The sequence below is a fragment of the Gopherus flavomarginatus genome, chromosome 1 (assembly GCF_025201925.1).
Source record: "Gopherus flavomarginatus isolate rGopFla2 chromosome 1, rGopFla2.mat.asm, whole genome shotgun sequence".
In the NCBI taxonomy this organism is placed as follows: domain Eukaryota; kingdom Metazoa; phylum Chordata; order Testudines; family Testudinidae; genus Gopherus; species Gopherus flavomarginatus.
The window spans coordinates 172,101,013-172,125,932 of NC_066617.1; the positions used below are offsets into that span (position 1 = coordinate 172,101,013).

A 24,920-nucleotide genomic window follows, 5' to 3' on the forward strand; every position below is an offset into this window, starting at 1 on the left:
TAGAATCAGCGTTAAATTTTCACTCTGCTGCTCAGAGCACAATACCCCAAGGAATGGAGCAGAAGGCAGTAGGTTTTAATTAACTCCATTTATATACATCTGAAGCCACAGAATGAAACTTCAATGATTCTGGTCTGTTTCACTTTGCACCCGAACACCTGTGGCATGGAGTGTAAGTTAGAGCAGTCAATGATCTCCAATGGCAGGGTAAGACACAGGAGAAAAACCTACTGGTGGTTCTGACCAGTCAAAACAGAACCAACACTGATTTCAGTGACACTCTACAAGAGAAAGAAACCATCATTACAATATTTTTGAATGGAGAGCAGAAGTTACGCTGCAGGTGATGGATGGATCCTTAAAATAGATTTTGAGAATTAATCACTACACTTGCTTCTCCTTCCATCTACCACAATTTCACATGTTTTGCAAATGACATAAGCCCTGCTACTGAGAGCAAGCCTTGTCTTCAGCATTTTGCAGGCAAATCATGAAAAATTCAAATCTACATGCATGCATGGGGACAGAACGTTGGCGGACCAATGAAGGAGTGGAGCAATATTATTATAGTTTTATGAACACAATATCTCCATACATAAGCACTATCATTATCACATTTAAAGGCAACCGGGGGAGGGAGCATCTTAAAATATTTTCTTGGAAATGTAACTGAATCCAAGACTAGTACAAATAGGCACTTAATCTTTGTAAAACTCCTCAATAAGAGTACACACGTAGTTGACAGAATGGTAGTTCTGGTTATCCTCCCTGGTGTTTAATATTACTTGTAAGCTATATTTTAAAAACCTGTCATTACAACTGTTTCTAGCCTATTTTTTTTCTGAAAAATTACATTAACAAGAAATTAGGTACCTTTCCAAAGAAGCTACTACTGTTCACTCTCCACACTGACACCTGTGTCCAGTAAACATGGGTTGCTGCAGAGCTATAACAAGCAATATTTCTGAATATGCTTAAGAAATATGATTATTGCTACAGTACCTCATTGACCTCATGCAGAAGAGATTCTTCTAAATGCTTTAATTGGCACTTAGCTTCTTCTACAGCTTGTTCAGCTAGAAAAAACATAAGCAAAGCAATTACTTAAAGTACAGCTTAGAGACATCATAAAATACCAGCTCTATAGAAAGAGAGAACATTTATTGGGTAAACACCATGACAACCTGGAACTGTTCAATGTTTTAAATCTCAGATTATGCATTTGTGAGGTGCTGAGCATCCTCTGTCTCACTGAAATCTGTGGGAATAAAGGGCACTTAGTGAATGACTGAGACTGCACTATGTGAGCACCTCCTGAGGTACTAACATACTTAGTCACTAATTTAGATTTACAGACGATTCATGATTCCAAGGCCAGAAGGGACCATTCTGATCATCAACGCTGACCTCCTGAAGAGAACAGACCAGAGAACCTCACCAAAATAATTTCTAAAGCATATCTTCTAGAAAAAACATCCAATCTTGATTTAAAAATTCTCAGCAATGGAGAATCCTTTGTTCCAATGGTTAATTACACTCACTGATTGAAAGTTATGCCTTATTTCTGATATGAATTTGTCTAGTTTCAACTTCCAGCTGCCAGATTGTGTTATACCTTTCTCTGCTAGATTGAAGAGTCCATTATTAAATATTTGCTCCTCTTTTAGGTACTTGTAGACTGTAATCCATTCACTTTTTAACCTTCTCTTTGTTAGCTAAAATAGATTGAGCTCCTGAATTTATCAATATAAAGCATAATATCTAATCCTTTAATCATTCTCATGGCTCCATTCCGAACACTCTCCAATTTATCAACATCCTTCTTGAATTGTGAGCATCAGAACTGGACATAGTGTTCCAACAGCAGTGGCATCAGCGCCAAACACAGAGGTAAAATAACCTCTGTACTCCTCTTTGAGATTCCCCTCTTTATGAGTCCAAGGATTGCATTAACACTTCTGGCCATAGCGTCGCACTGGGAATTCATGTTCAGCTGATTATTCCTCATGACTCCTACAATCTTTTTCAGAGTCACTGCTTCCCATGATAGAGTCCCCCCACCATGTCAGTATGACCTGGGATTTAGGAGGAAGATCACTACTTTTCTTTAGATTCCTTGCTTTCTTGAATTAAAGCTCCCCGTCCTACCTTGCAAAGCAATTTGTGACTATGCTTTTTTCTATATTTTATATTTTAACTACAACAGAGTAGTTATGGGAGTTTACCTAATATTTCTAAGCATATCAAAATATGAAGTGCTACAAAAAGGTTATTGATTTCTATTCACAAAAGAGTTTTACTACTAGCATAATTAAGCCACAATTTTGAAATAAAAAGCCAAATTATAGTACAATAAAAATGGCCAATTCAGGATATTGCATACCAATCTTCACATCCACTTCTGCCTTCTTTATTTCTTTCATTGCAGTGCCTTTAAATGATGACATGATGTATGGGTACATTCTGTTAAGACAGAACGGCAAAATCATAACAAACTGCATTTTCAACACACATCAGAGCAATCACAGGAGCAAACAAATGTTATGCAGTACACGTACAATGCACATTACCTTTGGATTAATTTACCTTCTCAGTGGCCAATGACAACAAGGTCTGCCACAAAACTGCCACTCTGTATATGTGAATAAGTGCTAAACAAGTTGTTGACAGACTACCTCCCAGAAGCAATTTAGAACTTCTAACTTCATCTAACCACTGTAATATTATTTTTAAAACAAAGACTGACTGATGCACTTCTGAAATCCATGGCACTAAAGCAGGAGTGGACAAACTTTTTGGCCTGAGGGCCAAATCGGGTTTCCAAAATTGTATGGAGGGCCAGTTAGGGGAGGTTCTGCCTCCCCAAAGAGCCAAGCGTGGCCTGCCTACCGCCCCGCCCCGCTTCTCACCCTCCTGACGACTGCCCATCCAACCACCCCCTCCCTGTCCCAATCACCCCCAGAACCCCTGCCCCTGACTGCCCCCCACCACCTTATCCAACCCCCCCTTCCTGACTGCCCTCCTGGAACCACTACCCCCATTCAACCCCATTCCCCGCCCTCTGACTGCCTTGACCCCTATGCACACCACCCCAAACTCCTCTGCCCTCTATCCAACCACCCCTCTCCCTGCCCTCTTACCGCGCTGCCTGGAGCGCCAGTGGCTGGCGACACTACAGCAGCGCTACCCAGAGCAGCAGGACAAGCAGCCATGCCACCGTGCAGCATAGAGCACCAGGTCAGGCCCAGGCTCTGCTGCTGCACTGCCTCAGGAGCTCACAGCCCCACCACCCAGAGCATTGCGCCGGTGGCAGGGTGAGCTGAGGCTGCGGGGTAGGGGGAACAGTAGGGGAGGGGTCGGGGGCGAGCCTCCCAGGCCAGGAGCTCAGGGGCTGGGCAGGAGAGTTCTGTGGGTCGGATGTGGCCTGTGGGTCATAGTTTGCCCACTTTTACTGACTAAAGGAAAAATTTCACATCTGCATCCAGAATATCTATGATGTCTTTATGTGACTGTAGGGGGTGTGGCTACCCTGCAGTTAGACACCTGGGGCTGGCCTGTGCCAGCTGACTTGGGCTCGCAGGGTTGTTTCATCGCAGTTATACTTCTGGGCTCAGGCTGGAGCCTTGGCTCTGGGACCCCATGAGGCACAAGTTTCCCAGAGGTCAGGCTGCAGACTGTGCCTGGAAGTCTGCACTGCAACTAAACAGCCCTACAGTCTGAGCTCAGTAGTTTGAGCCTTGGCCTGCTAAACCCAGGGTTTGTGAGCTCAATCCCTGAGGGGGCCATTTAGGGATCTGGGGCAAAAATCTGTCTGGGGATTGGTCCTGCTTGAGCAGGGGGTTGGACTAGATGACCTCCTGAGGTCCCTTCCAACCCTGAATTCTACGACTCATCTGGTTATTTTCACAGAATCATTAGTTAAAGACAACCTTGGGCTTTTCTACACTATGAGCACTGCAGTGGCATGGCTACTGTGCAGTGGCGCTGTAGCGTAGACGCTTTCTTCAGTCATGCAAAGGATTTTTCCACTGCTGTAGCTTGTCCCCCGCCCCAAACAGCGATAATTAGGTTGACAGAAGCATTCTTCCATCGACCTAACTGTCTACACTGAGGGAGAAGAGTAGGTCAGTATAGCGAGAATATGGATTGTCACACCCTGAGTCCTCCCAGCTATTCAACCCAAATTTTGAGTGCACACCAGGCCTTCGTAATGAGACTAATTCACTTTTCAGATGTTGGCTGAGCATATCCCAGCATGTTAAATCACTTTTAATATCTAAGAACCCTTTTCCATTTCAGTTTTATCTGGAAAAAAATAAACAGAGAGGTTACATGGCTGAGGGTGTGGAGGGAAAGTGGAAGTTTCCATAGGCTCATTGAAGTCAAGAAGACAAATATATGAGCCAACGATTAACTGTAAGAAGAGCCTGTGTCCTCGTCTAACCTGGCTTTCCTTCAAGAGTTCTGTGGATCAAGTGAAAGCAAGGGATCAGATGTGCAAACTGTTAACCCATGACATAAAAATGCATGTGTCCCACCAGCTACAGAATTCATTATTGTATTACAGGACATAGGCAATTCCATCCATGAAAGCCCTAAGAATCAGGGAATTTAAAACATATGGAGTTTGAGTGGGTTTTAATGACTGGCAGGAAGCAGAAATTACCAGGCAGAAATGCATTAGGGGAAAATGAACTATATAGTCCCATGTAGTCTCATACAAAGCACCCTATGGTGAGAAAATTACAGAAGGCACTTCTCACTGGCAGAGAATGAAAACCCTTATACAGAAAATTCCAAGACGAAATGTGGCCAGTTATTCCCCAAGTTTGTGAGGCCACAGAGCTGGCCTGATCAAAACCCTGTCTTCCCAGATTGTTGGGTGATAGATGAAATGCCATAGAAAGAAATGAGTCATGCTGGAGAGCACAAGAAGCTGTTAGAATGTAGTTCTGAGTTAGAGTGGAGCAACAGTTCCTTCCAAGGAACCTCATCAGAATGGAAAGTCAGACACTGGGTGTTCACATTTGAGGAAAGTCGATTGGCAATGAGGCGGCCTGAAAAGAAGTAATGTCTACCTCAGGAGAGGTGTGAGCCCAGGCTTCTGGATCACCTATATTCTGTTCTCTCCCGCCCATAGCACTACTGTAGCACTTAATTTTTGTTCTCTCTAAGTTGAGCACTAAGTATGAAGCAACAAGGAATTAGCAGCAGAGGACTGAGGCATGGCCTCCGTTGCTTCCAGACTGGATTAAGGCTCCATTTGCACCACTTCAAGTTGGCCAATGTGATTAATATGCTTGCTCCCTCTTCATCTCCACTACTGAGAAAGGATATAGGACCAACATATGGACTACAGAGCCAGCATTTTCTGGAATTACCCAAGGAACTTTCCTTGACTTCTACTTAAAGCCAGTCATAAACTGAGGAAGCAAAAATTATTTTGGGAATGGAGAGGGGAAGTTGGTGGCAGAGACTAATTTTGCAGTTTTGCCAGGGGACTCCTTGTTGAAAGATGGATCTATAATAAGGAATCCTGAAGAACTCATTACATTCTATCAGTATTTGGATAAGAGCTAGGGGCTTTGGAACCGAGAACTATTACACTGCTCTACAGCCAAAATGCTTCTGAAATAAATGTAGTCCAACTTTACTAATTCTGGGTCACTGAGAACGAAAATGATGCTTAAAATTGTTGATTGGCTCTAGTTTTCAAGATATGCTATTGGGTCAGTATATACGACCCTTGACTTGGGAATGGCGGAGGATAAGTGAGTTATAAAGGGAAGGGATCTCAATTTAAACCAGAAATGACTAAAATACATCTTTGACTGGATCTAGGAAGAAATCTATGACTGGGTTTGGACAGTACTTGCTTTTGAGGCAAAACAATGAATGATGCAATCTGAAGCTGGTATTGCGTCATACATGATATGAATTGCATCATGTTATTCCTAGAAGTCATGGATGATGCAATCATAACGAAGCTTACATCACTCTGCTGAACAAATTGCCCTATATCAGCTCTAGAAATCATACAGTGTTGTGCTCTCTTCTTTGTCAGTGTTTGATTTTGCAAAGGGACACAATTCTGTTTAGCCGAAGTGAGCAGAGATGCCTCGTAGTTGTGTGAACAGTGCAGATAACTTCTGCTATGTTTCTGGTGAAGTGACTTTTGCATCACAAAAGCGCAGTATAACCACTATGGTTAAGAAAGCCTATCACCTTTCTTTTGGCTGCAAAATTGGAGATCAGGACAAGAGGTGGGCCCCACACATATGCTGCAACACTTGTGCAACAAATCTTCGCCAGTGGTTGAACAGGAAAAGGAAATCTATGCCTTTTGCAGTGCCAATGATTTGGAGAAAGCCAACAGATCATACTAGCAATTGTTACTTCTGCATGGTGCCTCCAGTTGGGAAAGGTGTGTCAAAGAAGAAAAAGTGGACTGTGCATTATCCAAACATTCCCTCAGCTATACGCCCAGTACCCCATGGAGAAGGACTGCCAGTTCCTGATGCACCACAATCATTCTCACTTGAGTCAGACAAGGAAGAGGAAGAGGATGAAACTTCTGGTCCTGAACCATCAATGTCACAGGACCCACATTTTCTCCCATCCTCCTCCTCTGAACCACACCTCATAAACACAAGGTGAACTGAATGACCTTGTCAGGGATTTGTAAGGCAGAGCTGTCGGGCTCCAGACTACAGCAGTGGAATCTCCTGGCAGGCTATCAGGGCAAATGGAGCCCATCGATGCTTGCAGACTATTGCTGGACAGTGACAAGAGATGCTCCATTTAATGAATACAAGAGATCAGCCAAGAAGCCCAAGTCGACACTGAATAGGACTAAACTATGTACATAATAGTTTTTTGCCTTTTGTTTCATAATCAATTTTATTTATATAACCCTTTTGCTGATTTTTAAAGTGTTACATAAACAGGACAGGTGAAATATCATCATGTAAAGCAACCATAAACACATGAAAAGACCTAGGTTTACAATTTATGATTAAAACTCTACTATCTACACAATATACATAGACATAAAATGTAAAAACTTAAATATCTTGGAAACAGTAGCCAATCAGTTGTTTTAATTGTCATATTTGAATTCAGCACATCACAATACATAATAAATATCACATTTTATCTCTGAAGCAGACGACTTCTCAAAAATTGTAGACCAGTGTTATCCTAAATCCAAGCCCCTTCACAAGGTTAAGAAAGGTCAGCTCCTCCAGGAAAGCCGTACAGCAGGCCCAACAGCATGATAAAACAGAGACGGGTAAAGCTAGAGTGATCTTCGACTGAGGAAAAGCTAGGGCACTAAGGAATCTTTAAGTCAGCTATGGTCAGTGGAGAAAAGCCATGAGTTTATGATCTGTAGTTTGAGAAGTATAAATTGTAGAAGCTAGAGTCACTGATTTGACATTTTCCTTTTGATTAGTGGTCAGAACACTATTTAAATTATGCAGTAGATATGTGGTGCTTTCGAGTCAGATGCTATACATAGCATGATATACAATATGTCTAAAAATGATACTCAAGTTTGAAAACAGATGTAACTTTCATAAAATCCAGTTTTGTGATGCCAGATAGAATACGTGATGGCTCCCCCTGAAGTGATCCTAGGATGGTTGACAACAACATGTACAGTGGGATTTTCAAATTTAGTCCATGTTGGCCAAACTCTGTTCTCGTTTAAGAAAATATCATACTTGAATAGGAACAAATTTAGACCAACATTGAGCACTTCTGTAAACATTCAATTGGGCACCAAGTAATAACCTACATATTTTAGTTCCAAGTTCTAAAATAAGCCTCCTACCTGTCTTCCTGGTCACAACATTTGCCTCTTAGTTTACATTCAGTGAAACTATCGGACTGTGCTTTCAGCCATAAATTTTTCTTGTCTCAGCCCATGGTAATCACAGGTTGAAGACTAAGGGCATCGGTAGGGTCATGCACTCTATGGGGCTGTGATTTCTAAAGCACACTAACATTTTGCACATTAATTGGTCCACGTAGATCCGGCTGGTGCACACTAAAGGCTCCTCATAATGTAATGTTTCAAAAAGTATTACTTTAAAGATCACCAGCAGGGTCCCCATGGACCAATTAATGTGCAACACCTTAGTGCACTTTAGAAATCTCACCATGTGACACTAGAAAACCCCAAGATTTGTGTATACTAATCTTTCTACTCCTTGGAAACCCTACGCACGTGGTTTGAAAAATCTCATGTTAGATATTAAAATACAAGCCTATTTTAACAGGACTCCAGTGTCTAAGCCCCCAACCACACTGTTATGCTTCTGCCAGTTTTTTATATTAGCATCACTATTGCAGACGACACACCAGCTAACCAACCGCACAGCTATACTCACAATGAAAGCCGTTTTTTCCTTCCATAAAGATGTTAAAAATTTTGCTACTAGGTAACTGATCACTTTGGTTTGTACACTCAGTAAGCGTCTTGCCACTGACTTCAGAAGGAGTTGGGCCCCTAACTACAGTGGGAATATGATAGGGTGACCACATGTCCCGATAAAATTGGGACCATCCCAATATTTAGGCATTTGTCCCACGTCCCGGTGGCAACACTCGGCTTTTTTTTTTTTTGCTCCGCCAGTGACCCCCACCATGTGTCCCAATATTTTCTTCCTCTCATCTGGTCACCCTAGAATATGATCAGTGCACTAACTGGGCTCAGTTAGATTTACTATAGAAGCAAACCCATACAAAACTATCAAATAACAGAATTAAAGGGTCATTACAAACAAACCGCATTAGTGACCTATAATCTCATATTGTATCTTTCGTACAAGAACAGAAGCACCTTGATGCACCGAAGTGAAAACAAAAAATCCCTTTTTAGTTGATTATCTTATGTAGCATGTTCTTAGCCCTGGGTCGAGATAACTGCCAAGCATTTGTCACAGATGATTACACTTTAGCAGACCTGCCTGCCAATGCGATTTGAACTTTGTTTAAATTATAAGTCACTTTGCCATCAAAATCAATTTTCCACCATGACAAAAAGGCTATTTAGGCTTTCAAGTGCACTGCTTTGAAAATTAAAATATTTAAGAGTGTAATAGCAACGGAAGCTTACTCACCTGGGTCTGTAAAAGCAGTAAGGCAAGTGCTTAGTTTCTACTTTCTCAGCTTGAATGAATATCCTCATATGCGGGTCAAAATACAATATAGCTGTATAGGCTCTGAGTGACCATCGTTCTGGAAGGCTGAAATATCCAGTATGTAAGCAAGACCACAAAGCGTGAACTCTACTACATGAAAAAATTAGATGCACAATAACCTAAGACAACATGCCCACCCCCAGACTCATTAAACTAAAATGTGCTGGATCCCCACAGTGCTCTCTGTAGGTATTAAAAGATTTTTGAAGGTTTTCTCCAGAGTAAGTTTGTCAGAACCTTGCAAATAAACTCCAATTTGTGCACTGGGTTTCAGCTGATGGCACTAACACCTACGGTACAGTTCTTGATTTGGCTAGAAATTAGTTTTATAATGGGATGCTGTTGACATATAGTATGAATATCTCACTAACAGTGGGATTTAATGCCGCACAGCTTCAGGCTTAAGACATTATCATGGAAGAAGCTAACTTACTCAACCCTGGAAATCTAGTTTTCCCACTGTATTAGGATACAAATATCTATGGTGCTTTGCAGACAAGGAAGAGATATGGAAGTGTGAGACGAGTTCAGTCTGACGAGCTGGGCTGCATAGCAGAGAGCCCTACTGAGTAGCTCTGCTCTTCCAGCCCCATCTTGCCTCTTTAGCTCTCCTTCCTTTCCTGGTTTCCTGGCTGACGACTCTGGAGAACTCTCACTCTAGTGGGCTCTCTAGGCCTCCAGCCTCCCTAAACTATAGAATGAACAAGAGACTTTCCAGCCAATATCTTTGGGCTCTATACCCAGTAATGCAGGCAGTGGGAGGAGGCCAGTCAGAAGACAAGCTCCCTGTCCTACCAAAGGGGAGGGGAAGCTGCAGAGTCTGAGTGGGTGTGGAGTAGGGAATAAATCATTAGTGAAGCAGCCCAGGGACTAGGGAAGGATGGCTTGTTCTGGTGATTTCTCTAGTAGAGCAAAACATATTAATTGTTTAAAATACTAATGTGATTGAGGCAATGCCATATTTCAGCTAAGAGAAGATGTTATAAGAAAGCATGCCCTGCAAAGACCCAACAGCCTCCACCCCTCAACAGCGACAAGTACCGCCGATATTTTTAGTCATCTGTCCCCACTTACAGAAAGTTCCACTCCAGGCCAGAAAGCCTGCTGATTCATCAGCCCTGCACTTTGTGCTCTCTGCTGCTTGCAGCCAAGTTCTGTCTGCTTCCTTCACACAGCATTAGGGATCGTCCCCATAGGATGCTTGAGCAAACATGCTTAGGCAGCCATCATTTATCTATTATGTTACTGGTACAGAACTAAGGGTTATTCACAGTAGTATTATGAAAGTGCTCAGATAATGGCACCAACTCAAACATTTTCCTTGAGATTCTTTTTTCACAACCTCTATTCCTAACCCCTTTAGTTTTCCACATATTTCATTTCCCTCCAGATCCCTTTTCTCTCTTCCTCAGCCCATTATTTCTCCCTCTCTTCTAATTTTTTTGTTATTGTCCCTTCTCTTCACTGTCCCGTCTTAAAAATACATATTACATTAAATTGCTCATTTTAATTTAAATGTGCACTCACTTAGGCCTGGTCTACACTTCGATTTTAGGTCAAATTTAGCAGTGTTACCTCGATTTAACTCTGCACCCGTCCACACGACAAAGCCCTTTTTTTCAACTTAAAGGGCTCTTAAAATCAATTTCTTTACTCCACCTCCGACAAGGGGATTAGCACTGAAATCGGCCTTGCCAGGTCAAATTTGACGTAGTGTGGACGCAATTCGATGGTATTGGCCTCCGGGAGCTATCCCAGAGTGCTCCATTGTGACCACTCTGGACAGCACTCTCAACTCACTGGCCAGGTAGACAGGAAAAGTCCTGCAAACTTTTGAATTTCATTTTTTGTTTGGCCAGCATTGCGAGCTGATCAGCACAAGTGACCATGGAGTCCCAGAATCGCAAAAGAGCTCCAGGATCTGATTGCTGCAGGGGGAGATGAATCTGTGCTAGCTGAACTCCAGTAAGCGAAACGCCAAAACATTTGAAAAGGTCTCCAAGGGCATGAAGGACAGAGGCTCCATGCTTGCCATGGTATGGCATCTGCACAGGTAACCCAGGAAAAAAGCCGTGAAACGATTGTTTGCCATTGCTTTCACGAAGGGAGGGAGAGGGGGGCCTGACAACATGTACGCAGAACCACCTGTGACACTGTTTTTGCCCCATCAGACATTGGGAATCTCAACCCAGAATTCCAATGGGCGGAGGAGACTGCGGGAACTGTGGGATAGCTACCCACCGTGCAACGCTCCAGAAGTTGACGCTAGCCTCGGTACTGTGGATGCAGTCTGCCGAGTTAATGCACTTAGAGCATTTTGTGAGGGGACACACACAATCGACTGTATAAAAACAATTTCTAAAAAAAGACTTCTATAAATTCAACCTAATTTCGTAGTGTAGACATACTCTTATTTTCAACATCATCTTTACTGCTACTTCTCTATTTATATAATATATTTAGTGTCGCCCAAACCAATTTCCATTGTACTTGAGATTTAAGTACAGAAAAGGTCTTATTTCAATTGTGAATAACTATCTTATAGTCAAGACTTAGTTCTGGAACTCTTTTTAGATCTCCAAATTTGAAAATAAACCTCAAGTCTTGGAATTATTGCATTAATTGTAAATTAATTTTAAATGTGCTGCAGCAATCAGCCTCAAAGATGAAAATTGTGTCATAAGTAGACAGAATGTAACTAGCTGCATTTTAAGATCAAATATTTAAGTTACAGTTATCTGAATGATCAATTTTGTCTCCAATGTATTAGAAATTATTACAGTGGTTTGCATAATCTTTGCTTTGAGATCTATGGATAGCTGTTATTCAGAAACCCAAGTCTTTTAGCCCTGAATTTTCAAAGAAGCATGAGAGAATCAGGCACACAAGACCTAATGAAATTCAATGAGAGTTGGGCTTTTAACTTGCTTAGGCTTCTTTACAACAGAATCCCATTACTATGAAGTTTTTACTCTGGTATTTTCTAAGAATCTCTTTGCAGGGGTTACCGTAGGCCAGGTGCAAAGTGAAGGGGGAGGTGGGGGAAGAGGAAGGGAAGGAAGAGAGGAACCGGAAAGTTTTACCATCCCTTTCTTAAAATAACAATAGATGTGAAGAGAAGAGGAGACCTGCTGGCTTAATGAGTCCTCTACAGAAATAAACTGTGGCAACCTACCTGAGGGCCCAATACCCAGAATGCTTTGAAAAGATGATATACTAAATCAAGTGTCATCTAAATCCAATGGGTACATTATACCTCTCATTTAAAAAACTGCACTCACTTTCTTACTTGTCCTAATATTGGCTGGCAATTCCTCAGCACTGATCACAATGAGACATCTGAGGTATCAGAGCATACAATCCATTTGTTACAAACAGTACAGGGAACAGTGAATGTTTATACGTTGTACAATTTCTCATCTTCATGGTTTACCCAGTTTTATTAGTGAGTGAAAAAGATCATTTGCACAACTGGGCAACTATGCCGTATTTGCCTTTTGATCCTGTGTTACCCTGCCACCCCTCAGTCAAAGAAAGGCATTTCTGCATTACTTTTGAATGACAACATATCCATGCTGTTTTTCAGTTCCTAATCAATTGACAGTTCCCCAGTAAAATACTTCTATTGGTGTATGTAACCATGTACTATTGATTACAGATATTCATCCAAACCTTTGCTCCAGTAATGTAATTATGCCACTCACTTATCAAGAAGACCAGCAATCTGAATATCCACACTGTCAGTTCTTATATCTAGCTCTGGCTCTCCACTGAGCATAAGCTTTACGTTGTAAATAACAATGGAAGTGCCTAGGGAGAGAAAATATACATCTTTTAAAGGCAACTATTTGAATATTGTAAAAGATCCTTTTCAGTCTAGCCTGTCTAAATAATATATACAGTATCAGAATAAGAGCTGCAATTTTTGTGGCCTGTTTAAAACAAAAACCATGGAAGTATGTATGTGTCAAGTATAATTCCCAATTCTGGACCTTAGCGTCCAAAATATGGGTACTAGCATGAATTCCCCTAAGCTTAATTACCAGCTTAGATCTGATAGGCTGCCACCAATCAGGAATTTTTAGGGCCTGATACCCCCTGGTCCCCCTAAAACCTTCCCAGGGGACCCCAAGACCCAGATTCCCTGAGTCTCACAACAAAGGGAAATAAGCCATTCCCTCCCCACTCCCTTCTTCCTCCCAGCTCCCTGCCGCCCTGGGAACACTAGGAGATCGCCTGATTCAACTTTTTGAATCACCACACCGAGAGGAGTGTTACCTTCCCCCTCACCCAGAGGCAATACAAGCTGTGTGAATATAACACAAAGAGAAAATTTATCCTTCCCTTCTCCCCACCAATTCCCTTGAACCTTAACTAGGAGAAAAAAATCACACAGGTCTTAAAAGCAAAACTTTTAACAAAAAGAAAGAAAAAAGTAAAAGGTTTATCTCTGCACTTTAGATGGTAAACAGTTACAGGGTCTTTCAACTTATAAACAATAGAATGAAACTTTCTCCAGCAGAAACACAATTTAAGCTACTTCCAGCAAGTACACATATGCAGATGACACAAAAAAAAATTAAAAGACTATGACCGCCTTTTCTTACTTACAATTCTGAATAGATAAGAGACTGTAGCAGGGAGATTGGCAGAAACCTGGTTGCACCTCTAGTCCCATCCAGGACCCAGAGAGAACAAAGCCAAACCCAAACCCCACAAACAAAGGCTTCCCTCCCATGAGATTTGAAAGTATCTTGTCTTCTGATTGGTCCTCTGGTCAGGTGTTTGGGGTCCCTGTTTGTTAACCCTTTACAGGTAAGAGAGACATTAACCCTTAACTATCTGTTTATGACAGTATGTACAACTTATTGTATCGTGTCTGATACAAACTGAGTTTATGGACACTGAGGGCTTGTCTAGATACAGTTAGTGCACAGCAAGTTGGGATATAAAAGTTTCAAACAGCAGAAGGTCAAAGCGCATTAGGGAATTTTAAGGCATACTAGCAGGCTCCACATTGCCAGTTAGTGCACCATAGACTTACACCTCAGTTGCACACTAACTCTGTATCTAGACAAGGCCTAAGATTCATATAGCCAGAGTGATATAAGAGAGAGGGAGAATTCAGAGATAAGACTGAAGGAGAAAACAGACTTTCTTAGGAACTATGAAAAGAGATGTAGAGTGAGAGAGAGGCTCTTCCAGATGGAAGGTGATGCAGAGGACAAGGCTCTTGCATTAAGTATTACACTGCATGAAAAGACAGAAGAGGCCAGTCAAATAAGAACAACTAGTGGAGAGGAAATCTAAGTAGTCTGGACCAAAGCGCATGGAGAATTTCAGAATTCTTTCTAGATTTCCCCCACAATAAACATTTCCATTTTGACATTCAGGTAGAACATTTTATTCTCTTTATAATAGCAACCAGGGTGTAAGGTAAATACCCCAATCCTTTTATTTTCTTCTTATTAAAAAGGTTTGACTAAATAAGAATTTCAGTAATTGACCTTCTACATAAGAGTTAAAAGCACATTGCTTCTCTAATGATACATCAGTATTTCTGTATTTTAAATAATTGTTTACATGAAAATTGCATTGTTCGGCAAAGCTTACCACTTCTCCCATAGATCGTGTCAAATTGCTGCAGCAATTCAGTTTCACTCATGAAAGGGGAGTATTTAAAGATGATAGACATCTGTACAGTGAATTTCTCAAGATCATCTATGACTGGTTTTCTAGTACTTGTTGACCATGAGGTTATTGGGACTATCATCTGCAAAAAACATTATGAAAAATATATTTCAGAGACAATTACATATTAAATAATCAAAGATCAAGGTGAAATTTTTGATTGTTGCTGTCCTTTTATTTTTAATTATTTTGTGGAAAAATTATAATGCTAAAATTATTTTTAAGATAAACAGGTTTACACAGCTAAGATACAGAAAGCAACTAAATTAAATCAATCTTTGCTACAAAAAACCAAAACCACAGAGGAAATCTGATAAAAATTAGGTTTGATTCTTTATTTCCCAACCTGGGATTTACACAATCCCATAATGTATCACATGCCAACAATTTCTGCAGAATAAACTCTCAGGCCCTGGCAATAGGGATTATTTTAGAGGCAAACATCAATGTCTAGCTATGGAAACCAGTCTTGGAACCTAGAAGGGAAGGATAGTACAGCTATTTTAAAGTACTAGCCTGGGATTCTGGAAAACTGGGTTCAATTCTCTTCTCTACCACAGATTTCATGCGTGACCTTGGGCAATAAACAAAGTCTCTGTGCATCAGATGCAGCTAATATAATACCCCACCTCACAGGGATCTAAAATACATGTAACAATGAAGTTGCTTTACAAGGCTAAAAAAGCATGGACTAAACAAAGTTATTGGAAAATCCAATTATTTTCCTCTAGTCAAGAAGAGCCCATTTCTATTACGAGAAACTATACTGTACTTGAAGCACAAAAATTAGCATACACCATAATCGCAAACATTCACACATCTTTTACCTCACATTTTGTTTAGTGTTGATCACCTCAGCAGCTAGTTGCTATTACAAATACTAATAAGGCAACATTACACATATAGAGCCACCTATCACGGCTACCCACGGTCATATTTACAATAGCTCTTCATCTTCACATACAGTACAGAGTGTGTGTCAATATAGGGTGGGACTGTTGAGGGTTTACATGATAGTTGTGCCAGATCCACGGGGATACCAAAATGTCTCCTTTTGCAGATTTCTGAACTTCAAACATTTCCAATGGAATGTTTCATTTTAAACACAAAGGGAACTATTCTCAGCTAGCTAGGGACATAAAAATTCCCTCGGGTGCAAGAGAACAGAGCTCTAAGAAAGTATAAACATGTTTTTTCCCTTTTCCTCTCCTCGCAAAAAAAAAAAAAAAAAAAAAAAAAAAAGAAGAAGAGAGAGGGGCCCATTTATTACTTCCCCATTCTCATAAACTCCAGGGTTAAGCCCAACTTAAGGGCAAGAAGGGTAATTTGTCAGTCCTGACCTACAGTCAAGTGTTTCTCTCATGGGATGGTGGTGGTTTCACTGTACTGGTAGAAAACACTATTTTGTCCACAAGAGTGGTGTTTTGCTGGTATAGTATATCCAGGGCCGGCCCACAACATTTTGGCATCTGAGGCAGGGAGTTCAAATGACGCCCCCATGCCCCTTGCTTGGGCCAAAACTTTGAAAGGTCTCAATTCTGCCTTCTTCCTGTTCTACTCCTCTCATGGTACTGCTCTGCTACCTACCCTAATAAAGGAGAACAAACAACTTAAAATGCCTTGTTCAAAAATTGTAAACACACACTTAACTTTCAAATGCCTGAACAGCAAATGTAACTTTACTTATCTGCATAGCAAACACTGGCATTATCATCTGTTTGAATAATCAAAGTGGTGCTTTCCGTGCCTTCTTGGTTGCAAAGATTTGAACTGCTTCCTGAAGGTCCACACTCTGGGCCAGCTCATGCTCTATTGGGATGGTTGCAGGGCTGACCAACCTCTCCTGTGTCATTGTGGAGCGTAGATGTGTTATTAACTTCAGCTTGGAGAAGCTGCGTTCTCCACTGGCAACTGTTACAGGAAGTGTTAGAAGTATGCATAGAGCAACAAAAGCATGTGGAAAGAGGGTGGTCATCTTATTCGAGCACATATATTCCAGAACAGCCTTTCAGGTTGATCCTGCTGAAATGTATCTTGAAAGGACTTTCAGTTCATCACCTAAATCATTCACATCAATATTGCACATGTCATCATGCGTCAACACTATCTTTAGTGCCCTGTATTGTTGGTGAAGGTCTTCAAGTATAGTGAGGAGTTTTGGAATATCATAGAACATCTCAAATATACTGCCGTGTTCCTTGAGCTGCATGAAACGTTCTTCAACTGACTGTATTGCACAATCCAGCACCTGGTTACAGAATTCAATTTTGAATTGTTGTTTGGGATCTCTCATGGGATTATCCCATGCCTCGTAATCAAAAAGTCTTCTTCTTCGGTGACTCTTGTATTCTTGAATGGGTGGGAAAATAGCTTCAGTGTGAAGTTCCTCTGCCAACTTCTGTGCACTCTTCAGAACATTTTGAAATCCCTCATCTAACCGATAAGACTGTAGGTATGACTTTGCTTTCTCTAGTTGTTCCATAGCTCCAGTTATATCAAGCTTGAAGTCTCTTGCTTACAATATTTATTTCAGTATGTCATGCCACAACACTAAGCCACACAGAAATCTGAAGTTATGTATGCTTGTGGTGATTCCATTTCCCTCTGCCACTGTTCTCCCACCAACAGTTCCTGTCATAGCATTATCCTCCATAATGACAACTATGGCATCATTTTCTTCCCAATTTGGTGTTTCATAGGCTTTATCACCTCCACTCGACTTTCCCATTGTGTGGCACTCAGTGGTTTCAGTGTCAGAGAGGATGTTCCCAGATGCTGCCATCAAAATTTGCCATCCATGAGGTTGATGCAGAGAAAAATACATAGATGCTTTGAATTTCATTAAAAAATTCAGCAGCCTCAGTAGAAGCTGATGCTGCATCACTGACCACCAAGTTCAATGAATGAGAACTGCACAGGACAAAAAAAGCTCGAGGGTTTAACTCTCGGATCTATGGCTGCACTCCTCTGTTCTTTCCCCTCATGTTGGCACCATTATCGTAGCCCTGGCCTTTCATGTCAACTATCGCAATTCACGTACCTTCCAGCTTTTTAAGAAGCACATTTGTCATACCAGCTCCTGTAGTATTCTAGAAAATACTCTCTGACAGTCACCATTGAAGGGACATTTTCACTAGGTTCTGTTGTTACAAAACACTCCATTAGAGTCATTTATTCCTGTAGCGGTGCCTTTTCCCAGCCCCTCCACAAACTCAATCGGAGACCGCTCCAAAGTACATGCTCCAGTGCTCTTTTATTGTTCATGCCTATCCCCACCACCTACTATTTATATATCTTTCAGACCAACACCCTGAGAGACTGCTAGCTTCTCCTGCCAGCAGGGATCTAGAACTCCTTGCTCCTCCCTTTCCTGTCTCTCCCCTCTGCTTCCTCCCAGCCAGCTTTATATAGCAGGCTGGCCACTTAGGCCCGCAGGAGCATCCCCTCAGGTGATTAGGGAAAGTCCTAACTAATCCCCCTTTTAAGGAGAGCTGGGCTAACAGGGGCCTGGCTTGAATCTCCTAGCTAGCACCCTCATACAGCTCCATATGGCTGATGTCAGGTGTGCAGTCCAGAATAATATAGTCTTATCTTGTTGACTTCAGATCTGCCACAATCTTCTGTTTAACTTTTGTTGCCAGTAACTGTATGATCTCATTTTGAATTGTTTTTCCAAGGTAGTGGTGTGTGTACATTTCTTGGGTGGTGACTCGTCTTAGATGTTCCTGGAGCACAGCACCAAGCTCAGCCATCAGCTCCACAATTTTAAGGAAGTTTCCATTGTTTGGCACATACAGCTGATCTGAAGTGCCACACAGTGCTAGGTTTTGGGTAGCAAGCATTCTCACAATGGCAATGAGCCTTTTCAGAACATCTTGCCAGTAAAGAGACTTTGACACAATCTTCTCTTGATGCTGAACATCTATGGTGGCCTTTAACCTTACTCTCATCTCCAGCTCTTTCCACCTATGGAATGCTCTCTGGTGATTTGCTGCCTTCTTATGGCATGCCAGATTTCTAGCCAGATTTTTCCAGTCCATTGTTCCTGTAGAACCCAATGTGGCTGGAACATTAGACCGAAAGGGTTTGCACCAAACAAAGTATGCAGCATTCTGGGTTTTTGAGTACATAAGCCATGGCCTCTCCACTTTGTCACCACTGGGGATTTCACGCCAGTAATGTGTTGGATGGAAACTTCTGTTTTCATTGTCTTTGAGAAACATGAAGTTTTTCACTTGCTGTGGCCCATGCAGTACAAGGAAGTCCCTCAGGCTACTGCTCAAGTGGGTCCACAGTCCTGGATCATCTAAACTTACTGAATTAAACTCAGCAGCAGCTGTTTTTTTGTGCCTCCACCACACTCTTCTCTGATTTACACTTTTCTTCAGGAATGTGCATGGTTACATCCATTTGAGATGGAGATATGGATGCTGCAGTAGCTGCCAGGTCACCTGCACTCTGACTAACTGGAAGATCAGGCATCTCCTCACCACTCACATCCTCACTGGGGCCAGAAGGCTCACCATGAACATTTGTGTCTATGTACCTCAGGAGAGCTCCTTCTTGCTTAGACAGAAAAGTTTCCTTTGCTTTCTTTCTTTTTCTGAATGCTGCCCCAGAGGGCGTTTTCTTCTTTCACTCATGACTGCTGTTCTGTGCCAGCTATAATGGCTCTCAACATTCAGCTGAAGGGGACAAATGAGCAGGCTGGTAGCAGGGCCTGAGTGAGGGAAGATAGCAGTGTCTTAAGGGCCTAACTGGCTCCTATCACTTCAGCTGACTGCCTTTTATCCTCAAGTGAGTTCATAGAAGCAGCAGGAAACAGGAAGCTCCCTGAGAAGCTGGTGTTCATCAGTCCAGGCTCCTGGGGGTTCCAGAGAGATACATAAGAAGCTTCTCATCCTCTCTCTCCCTGCAGCTCCTGCTGCTTTCTGTTATTCTCTCTCACCTTTTCTCCTGCCTGCCTGCTATGTCTCTTGTACCCTCCTTCCTCCAGCATAGCACTCCACCATCTCTGTGCATCTAGAGCAGAGAGAATACATATGCACTAGCAGCAGAAACAATTTTCTACACTCTGGGTCCTAGTGGCACCCCCACACACTCTGGCACCTGAGGAAGCTGCCTCAGTTCACCTCATGGTAAGACCAGCCCTGAGTATATGTACATCACTAGATGCCCCTGGCGTTGACATGGCATTAGACTTCGCCTACACTACAAGCCAGTGGTGTGATTCCCCTGTTCGCGTACAATTACTTGTGCTAACTTGATGAGAGATAGCATGAGTATAAATAGCAGTGTAGCGGCGGTAGCACAGCTAGCCACACCAGAGCCACAGCTGAGCTGTGATGAGTACATACTCACCCATTCGAGCAGGTTTGTACTCAGCATGACTCAGCCGTGCCTCTGCTGCCGCTACCCATGCTATTGTGGCTACACTGCCATTTATATTTGTGAAGCTAGCACACACGTGTAAGTGAACAGGGGAATCACATCCATAGCCTGGAGCATAGCTGTAGCCTTTACAGTATCCAGATGCTGTTCTACAAGTAGATGTCCTATTACGATACCACATAGATAGCTCTTGCTGCATTTTCCATCTCTTGTTCCTTTCTTTGACTGAGCCCTCCTTTTTTTTATTTTCATTTTCAGTCCTATCCCTTGCTCTTCATGTTCCTGAGCTTCACCTTGTTCTTCGCCCCACGAACCTTTGGGCTGTAACATCATACCTCCTTCTTAGTCACCCTAATTAGTAGTTTTTCCTTTAAAGTTGCTTTGCTGTACAAGCAGTCAGTCAATCAAAGTTCCAGGAAGGAAGGCTACACGTGGCTGCTTCCAAATCCCATCTAGTCCACTCTGAGAGATAGAAAGGAGTTGCTAAAGAAAGAAAGAAGATTCTCATAGGCCCTACCAAGTCACCATCTGACATAAGAGCTCACAGGAAGGGTCCAAAGAATATAGTTTGTTGACTGTAATTAAGGGGAAGCCAACAGATTGAAGTACAGTACCAGTTTTGATCTACGCTTATCCTTCCAATGTCAGCAGAGCATACTGTGTGATAAAGCTCTGCTTCACCTTTTCTACAAAAAAAAAAAAAAACACAACATAAAAAACCCAAAACAAAGCAGATTTGGACAACTTTTTCCCTACATTAACAGTCATCTCTGTATTTCATAAACAATATTTCTAATGAAAAATGAGAAGTTTCATTTATTTTTAACAAGCAATACTTTACAGCACAATATATAACATATATATAACAGAGCAATTGCAGAAGACACTTTAGAAAATACCATCCACTTTAGGAGGCTAAATTCCATTGAATTTCAATGAGACCTAAGCACTTTCAAAGTCTTGCCTAGGGTCTATTTGAAACTATTTACAAACAAAGCAAAAAAATAAATAAAAATAGAAAGGATACCTCATTAAGGCCTTCTGTCTCACAGAATGTTTGAGAGAAGAGAACACATGTCATTGTATCTTCTTTCTTTGTGAATAATATGAAGTCTTTCCCTATTCGCATAGATCCACTATAGTAAAGATACAGAAAATGCCAATTACTCTCAGATAGCTTTTTGTCAGGATGTTAATTTACTTCAAGTAACACAGACAGAACATATCATCAATTGGCCTGATGGCCCTGTTCTAGCATGTTCAAATTACATTTCTACTCCTGGCAATGGGAGTTTGGAACAAGGAAAAAGTAGCTCTTGGGAAGAGAGAGTGCCTAAACCTTAAGGGACTCCTTTCCTCATCTAACCCTCCTCAGCCAAAATGAGATAACCACAAATCATGTTGACAGTGTGCACAAAACTATCAGAAAAGTTGTGGGTTTACGCTACCGGTTGCAAAACACATACATAGAGTCACGCAACTATTACAAGCCATGGATCAGTGATCAACATCTTTTAAAAGCCGCACAGCGCTGCTTAATGTTGCATTAAAGCAGCTGTACAGGGAAACAAATACATACCAAAGTTTAAGCAATTCTAGATGTGGTGGCAGGTCTTTACCAGCTGCTCTCTGCTCAGGTCTTTCTGTCAGCCAGCTACACCAAGCCCTCGTCCAGACTAACCCGCGGCATCGGCGGGTTAAAATCGATTGCTCGGGGATCGATATATCGCGTCTAGTCTGGACGCGGTGTATCGATCCCCGAGCGCGCTTACATCGATTCCGGAACTCCATCAATCCGAATGGAGTTCCGGAATCGACACGGAGAGCCGCGGACATCGATGCAGCGCCGTCCAGACTGGTGAGTACCTCGATTTTAGAAATTCGACTTCAGCTACGTTATTCACGTAGCTGAAGTTGCGTATCTAAAATCGATTCTAATTCCTAGTCTGGACGTGGCCCAAAACTGGGCTTCAGTGCCAGAATATCCCCCAAGTAGTTTCTTTTGGTGGAGATCCTTCAGCAGCAAATACTGCTGTCTTTGCCCAGTGGAACCACTAAGAAGAGGCAGTCTATCATCTGTCAGGAGACGGACTCCTCCCTAGGACACACAGGGCCAGCCTAGCACCAGGAGGTACCATTTTTGCCTCCTTGCTCTAGCAAGAATCTGGCCTAAAAATGGCTGGAATTCCCCCCAAAACTCTCCCTCTCTTTACAGAAAAAGAGAAAGCAGAGGGCAATATGGTGAATATATTCACTTTTGAAATATACATTAGAAATAACTGGACAACTAGAACCATCAGGAGCTTCAGAATGCGCTATTAGGAACAATAATGAGTTAAATATTGAGGTTGTTAGATGACCAGATAGAACACTGATTCTTCTAGGATTATATTCCATTTACTTTTTGTGTTAAGGATCATAGTTAAAAAAAAAATACTGAGGCAGAGACAATCAAGACACTAGGATTTAGAAAACACCCTTACGATTTAAGTCCATTGCCATAGCGTCCAATCATTCTTGAGAGAGATGTCCGCTTAGAAGACCTTCCAAAATAAATCAGATCAGTAGCTTCCTCTGCAATAGAATTTTATTGTTATTGTTAAAACATGCAAATAGGACACTCATTAGAAAACTTCAGGACTTGAAAACTTTAAAAACCTGCATAGATTTTAAAATGAGTATTCACTTGGTTAGTGCTACAGCACAGGATTTGCTGAGATCTTACGATGTGTGTTATTAGCCATGGAGCAAGATATAAATCAGACACAAGTTGTTTCCATGCTTGTCTGACTCAGTACAGAGGTAGCCAAACAAATACTGTAATTGGTTATCACTGCTGAGAAAAGTAGGATACCAGATTCAATGGACCAATGGTCTGATCAAGTATAGCAAATCTTAATACTCCTTCCCTTCTTAACTCAGGAATGACAGTACACACCACAATTAAATCATAACACACATTAGATATTATTTTGTATTTATATCTCATTTCACTGAAAGAACTATGCATTTTAAAAACCAAGAATGAGCTGATCCTCAGCACATGAGGTAAGCACTGTGCTCATTTTAATAAGGAAACAAGCACCAGAAGTTACGTGACTTGCCCAACATGATATAAGATCTCTGGCCAAGTTCGAAATAGAAGGTAGGTTGTGATGCACATTCCTGTGCCAAAAAATAGTACCTCCCCTGTTGCAGATGCTTTCTGCATAGGTTTTTTTCCACATAAGAAGGAAATCCAGCAGTTGATAGCTGCAGTAGGCACTGAGTAGCTCTCTCCATTTGCAGTGAAAGTTCGCATGACAAATGCCATTCAAAGAATTAACTAGCAAGGATGACTTCCAAGAACATCTGACATAGTCATTCTGGGAACAGTTTATTTACAGCATGTATCAACCTAACCTGAAGATCAAGACGCTCCATTATCTACTTGGGAGCAGCATGAAACTGCCATAATATCGATGAACTAAAACAGCCTGGTCAATAGAAAGCTGTTTGGATACTTAAAGGAAAATAAATTCACTCTTAAAAAAGAAGCAGGAGCAACACACTCGAAATCAGGTTTTAAACTACTAAGGATTCCACCAATGGCAAACTAGTACAATGTTATTTTATCTGAAAAGTCTTGAGCTGCTAATAGCACAACGTTGCTTAGTACTATAGCATTACAATACCCCCATGACTTTTGCAAAAATATGATAGCAAAATGTACAGAATTACACCCAGCACTCCTTAAACCAATGCAAGTCCCAGCACAAAGATCCTTTGTTAGAGTTTTAGGGGAATTGTCTATTTGGGACCACATACAAAAAATCCATTGTATACGGAGGTGAACATCTACTGATCCTCTTCTTATAAGCAAAATGGCACCCTGAGATAAAGACTTATGGTTAGGTAAAATAAATCAAGTACACATTCATCTCTGCTGCTTCCTGTATCATTTCTGTTCCTCCAACTGTGATATTCACACTTGACAGCTGATTGCACCGAGAGATCAATGTCACGTACAAATTCAGAGCAACAAGTACTATTTTTATTTTGATTGCTGCCTATGATGTACACTGAAGTGTGCTTTAAGTCAGGGGTTCTCAACCTTTTCCTTTCTGAGACCAACATGCTATAAAAACTCCAGGGACTTGCCAGGCTCTGCTCTGGGCCTCAGCCCAGCTGGAGTGGAGCAGGCTGGGGCTCGCAGACTCCCTGAAATTGGCATTGTTAAGTGACCATCCTAGGAAACAGGAAAGTACACTATTTATTGGCTGAAAATACGGTGATATGTGGAAATTAGTCTGATGTTACATTTTCACTGTAGTCTTTATTCTGAACTATTCCAGAGGGGGTTTTTTTGCTTTGTTTTAATAAAAGAAACAGTGTAGGAACTCCTGTAGTAAGCAAGGAATGCATCATCGAACACTGAAATACAGCAGTTTGACAAAACATAGGCACAGTGGGAAAAATACCACATCTAATGCAAGCTAGAAAGGAAGTTCGGGAGCCAAAAAGTAATTATAGCAGGATTTTAAATTTGGCTAGGACAGCAATGCTAAACTCCATATTTTTATGGGAGAGATCCTAACAACAAATGAATGTTTCACCGTTTGGTTGTGTTTGGTTGTTTGTTTGAAATCAGTG

The 24,920-nt window shown here is 41.5% G+C and overlaps 1 protein-coding gene across 1 annotated transcript in view; it reads right to left on the reverse strand.

Annotated features, from left to right (window-relative positions):
• The window catches only part of MORC1 (MORC family CW-type zinc finger 1), a 109,439-nt gene that overhangs the window by 72,478 nt on the left and 12,041 nt on the right, over positions 1-24,920 (reverse strand). The window contains exons 5-11 of the mRNA XM_050962804.1: positions 22,772-22,862; positions 21,316-21,424; positions 14,820-14,979; positions 12,911-13,016; positions 9,126-9,251; positions 2,384-2,463; positions 1,003-1,076 (exon numbers count right to left, since the gene is read on the reverse strand). Coding sequence (XP_050818761.1) covers positions 1,003-1,076; positions 2,384-2,463; positions 9,126-9,251; positions 12,911-13,016; positions 14,820-14,979; positions 21,316-21,424; positions 22,772-22,862 — 746 coding nt within the window. The remainder of the gene's footprint in view (positions 1-1,002; positions 1,077-2,383; positions 2,464-9,125; positions 9,252-12,910; positions 13,017-14,819; positions 14,980-21,315; positions 21,425-22,771; positions 22,863-24,920) is intronic.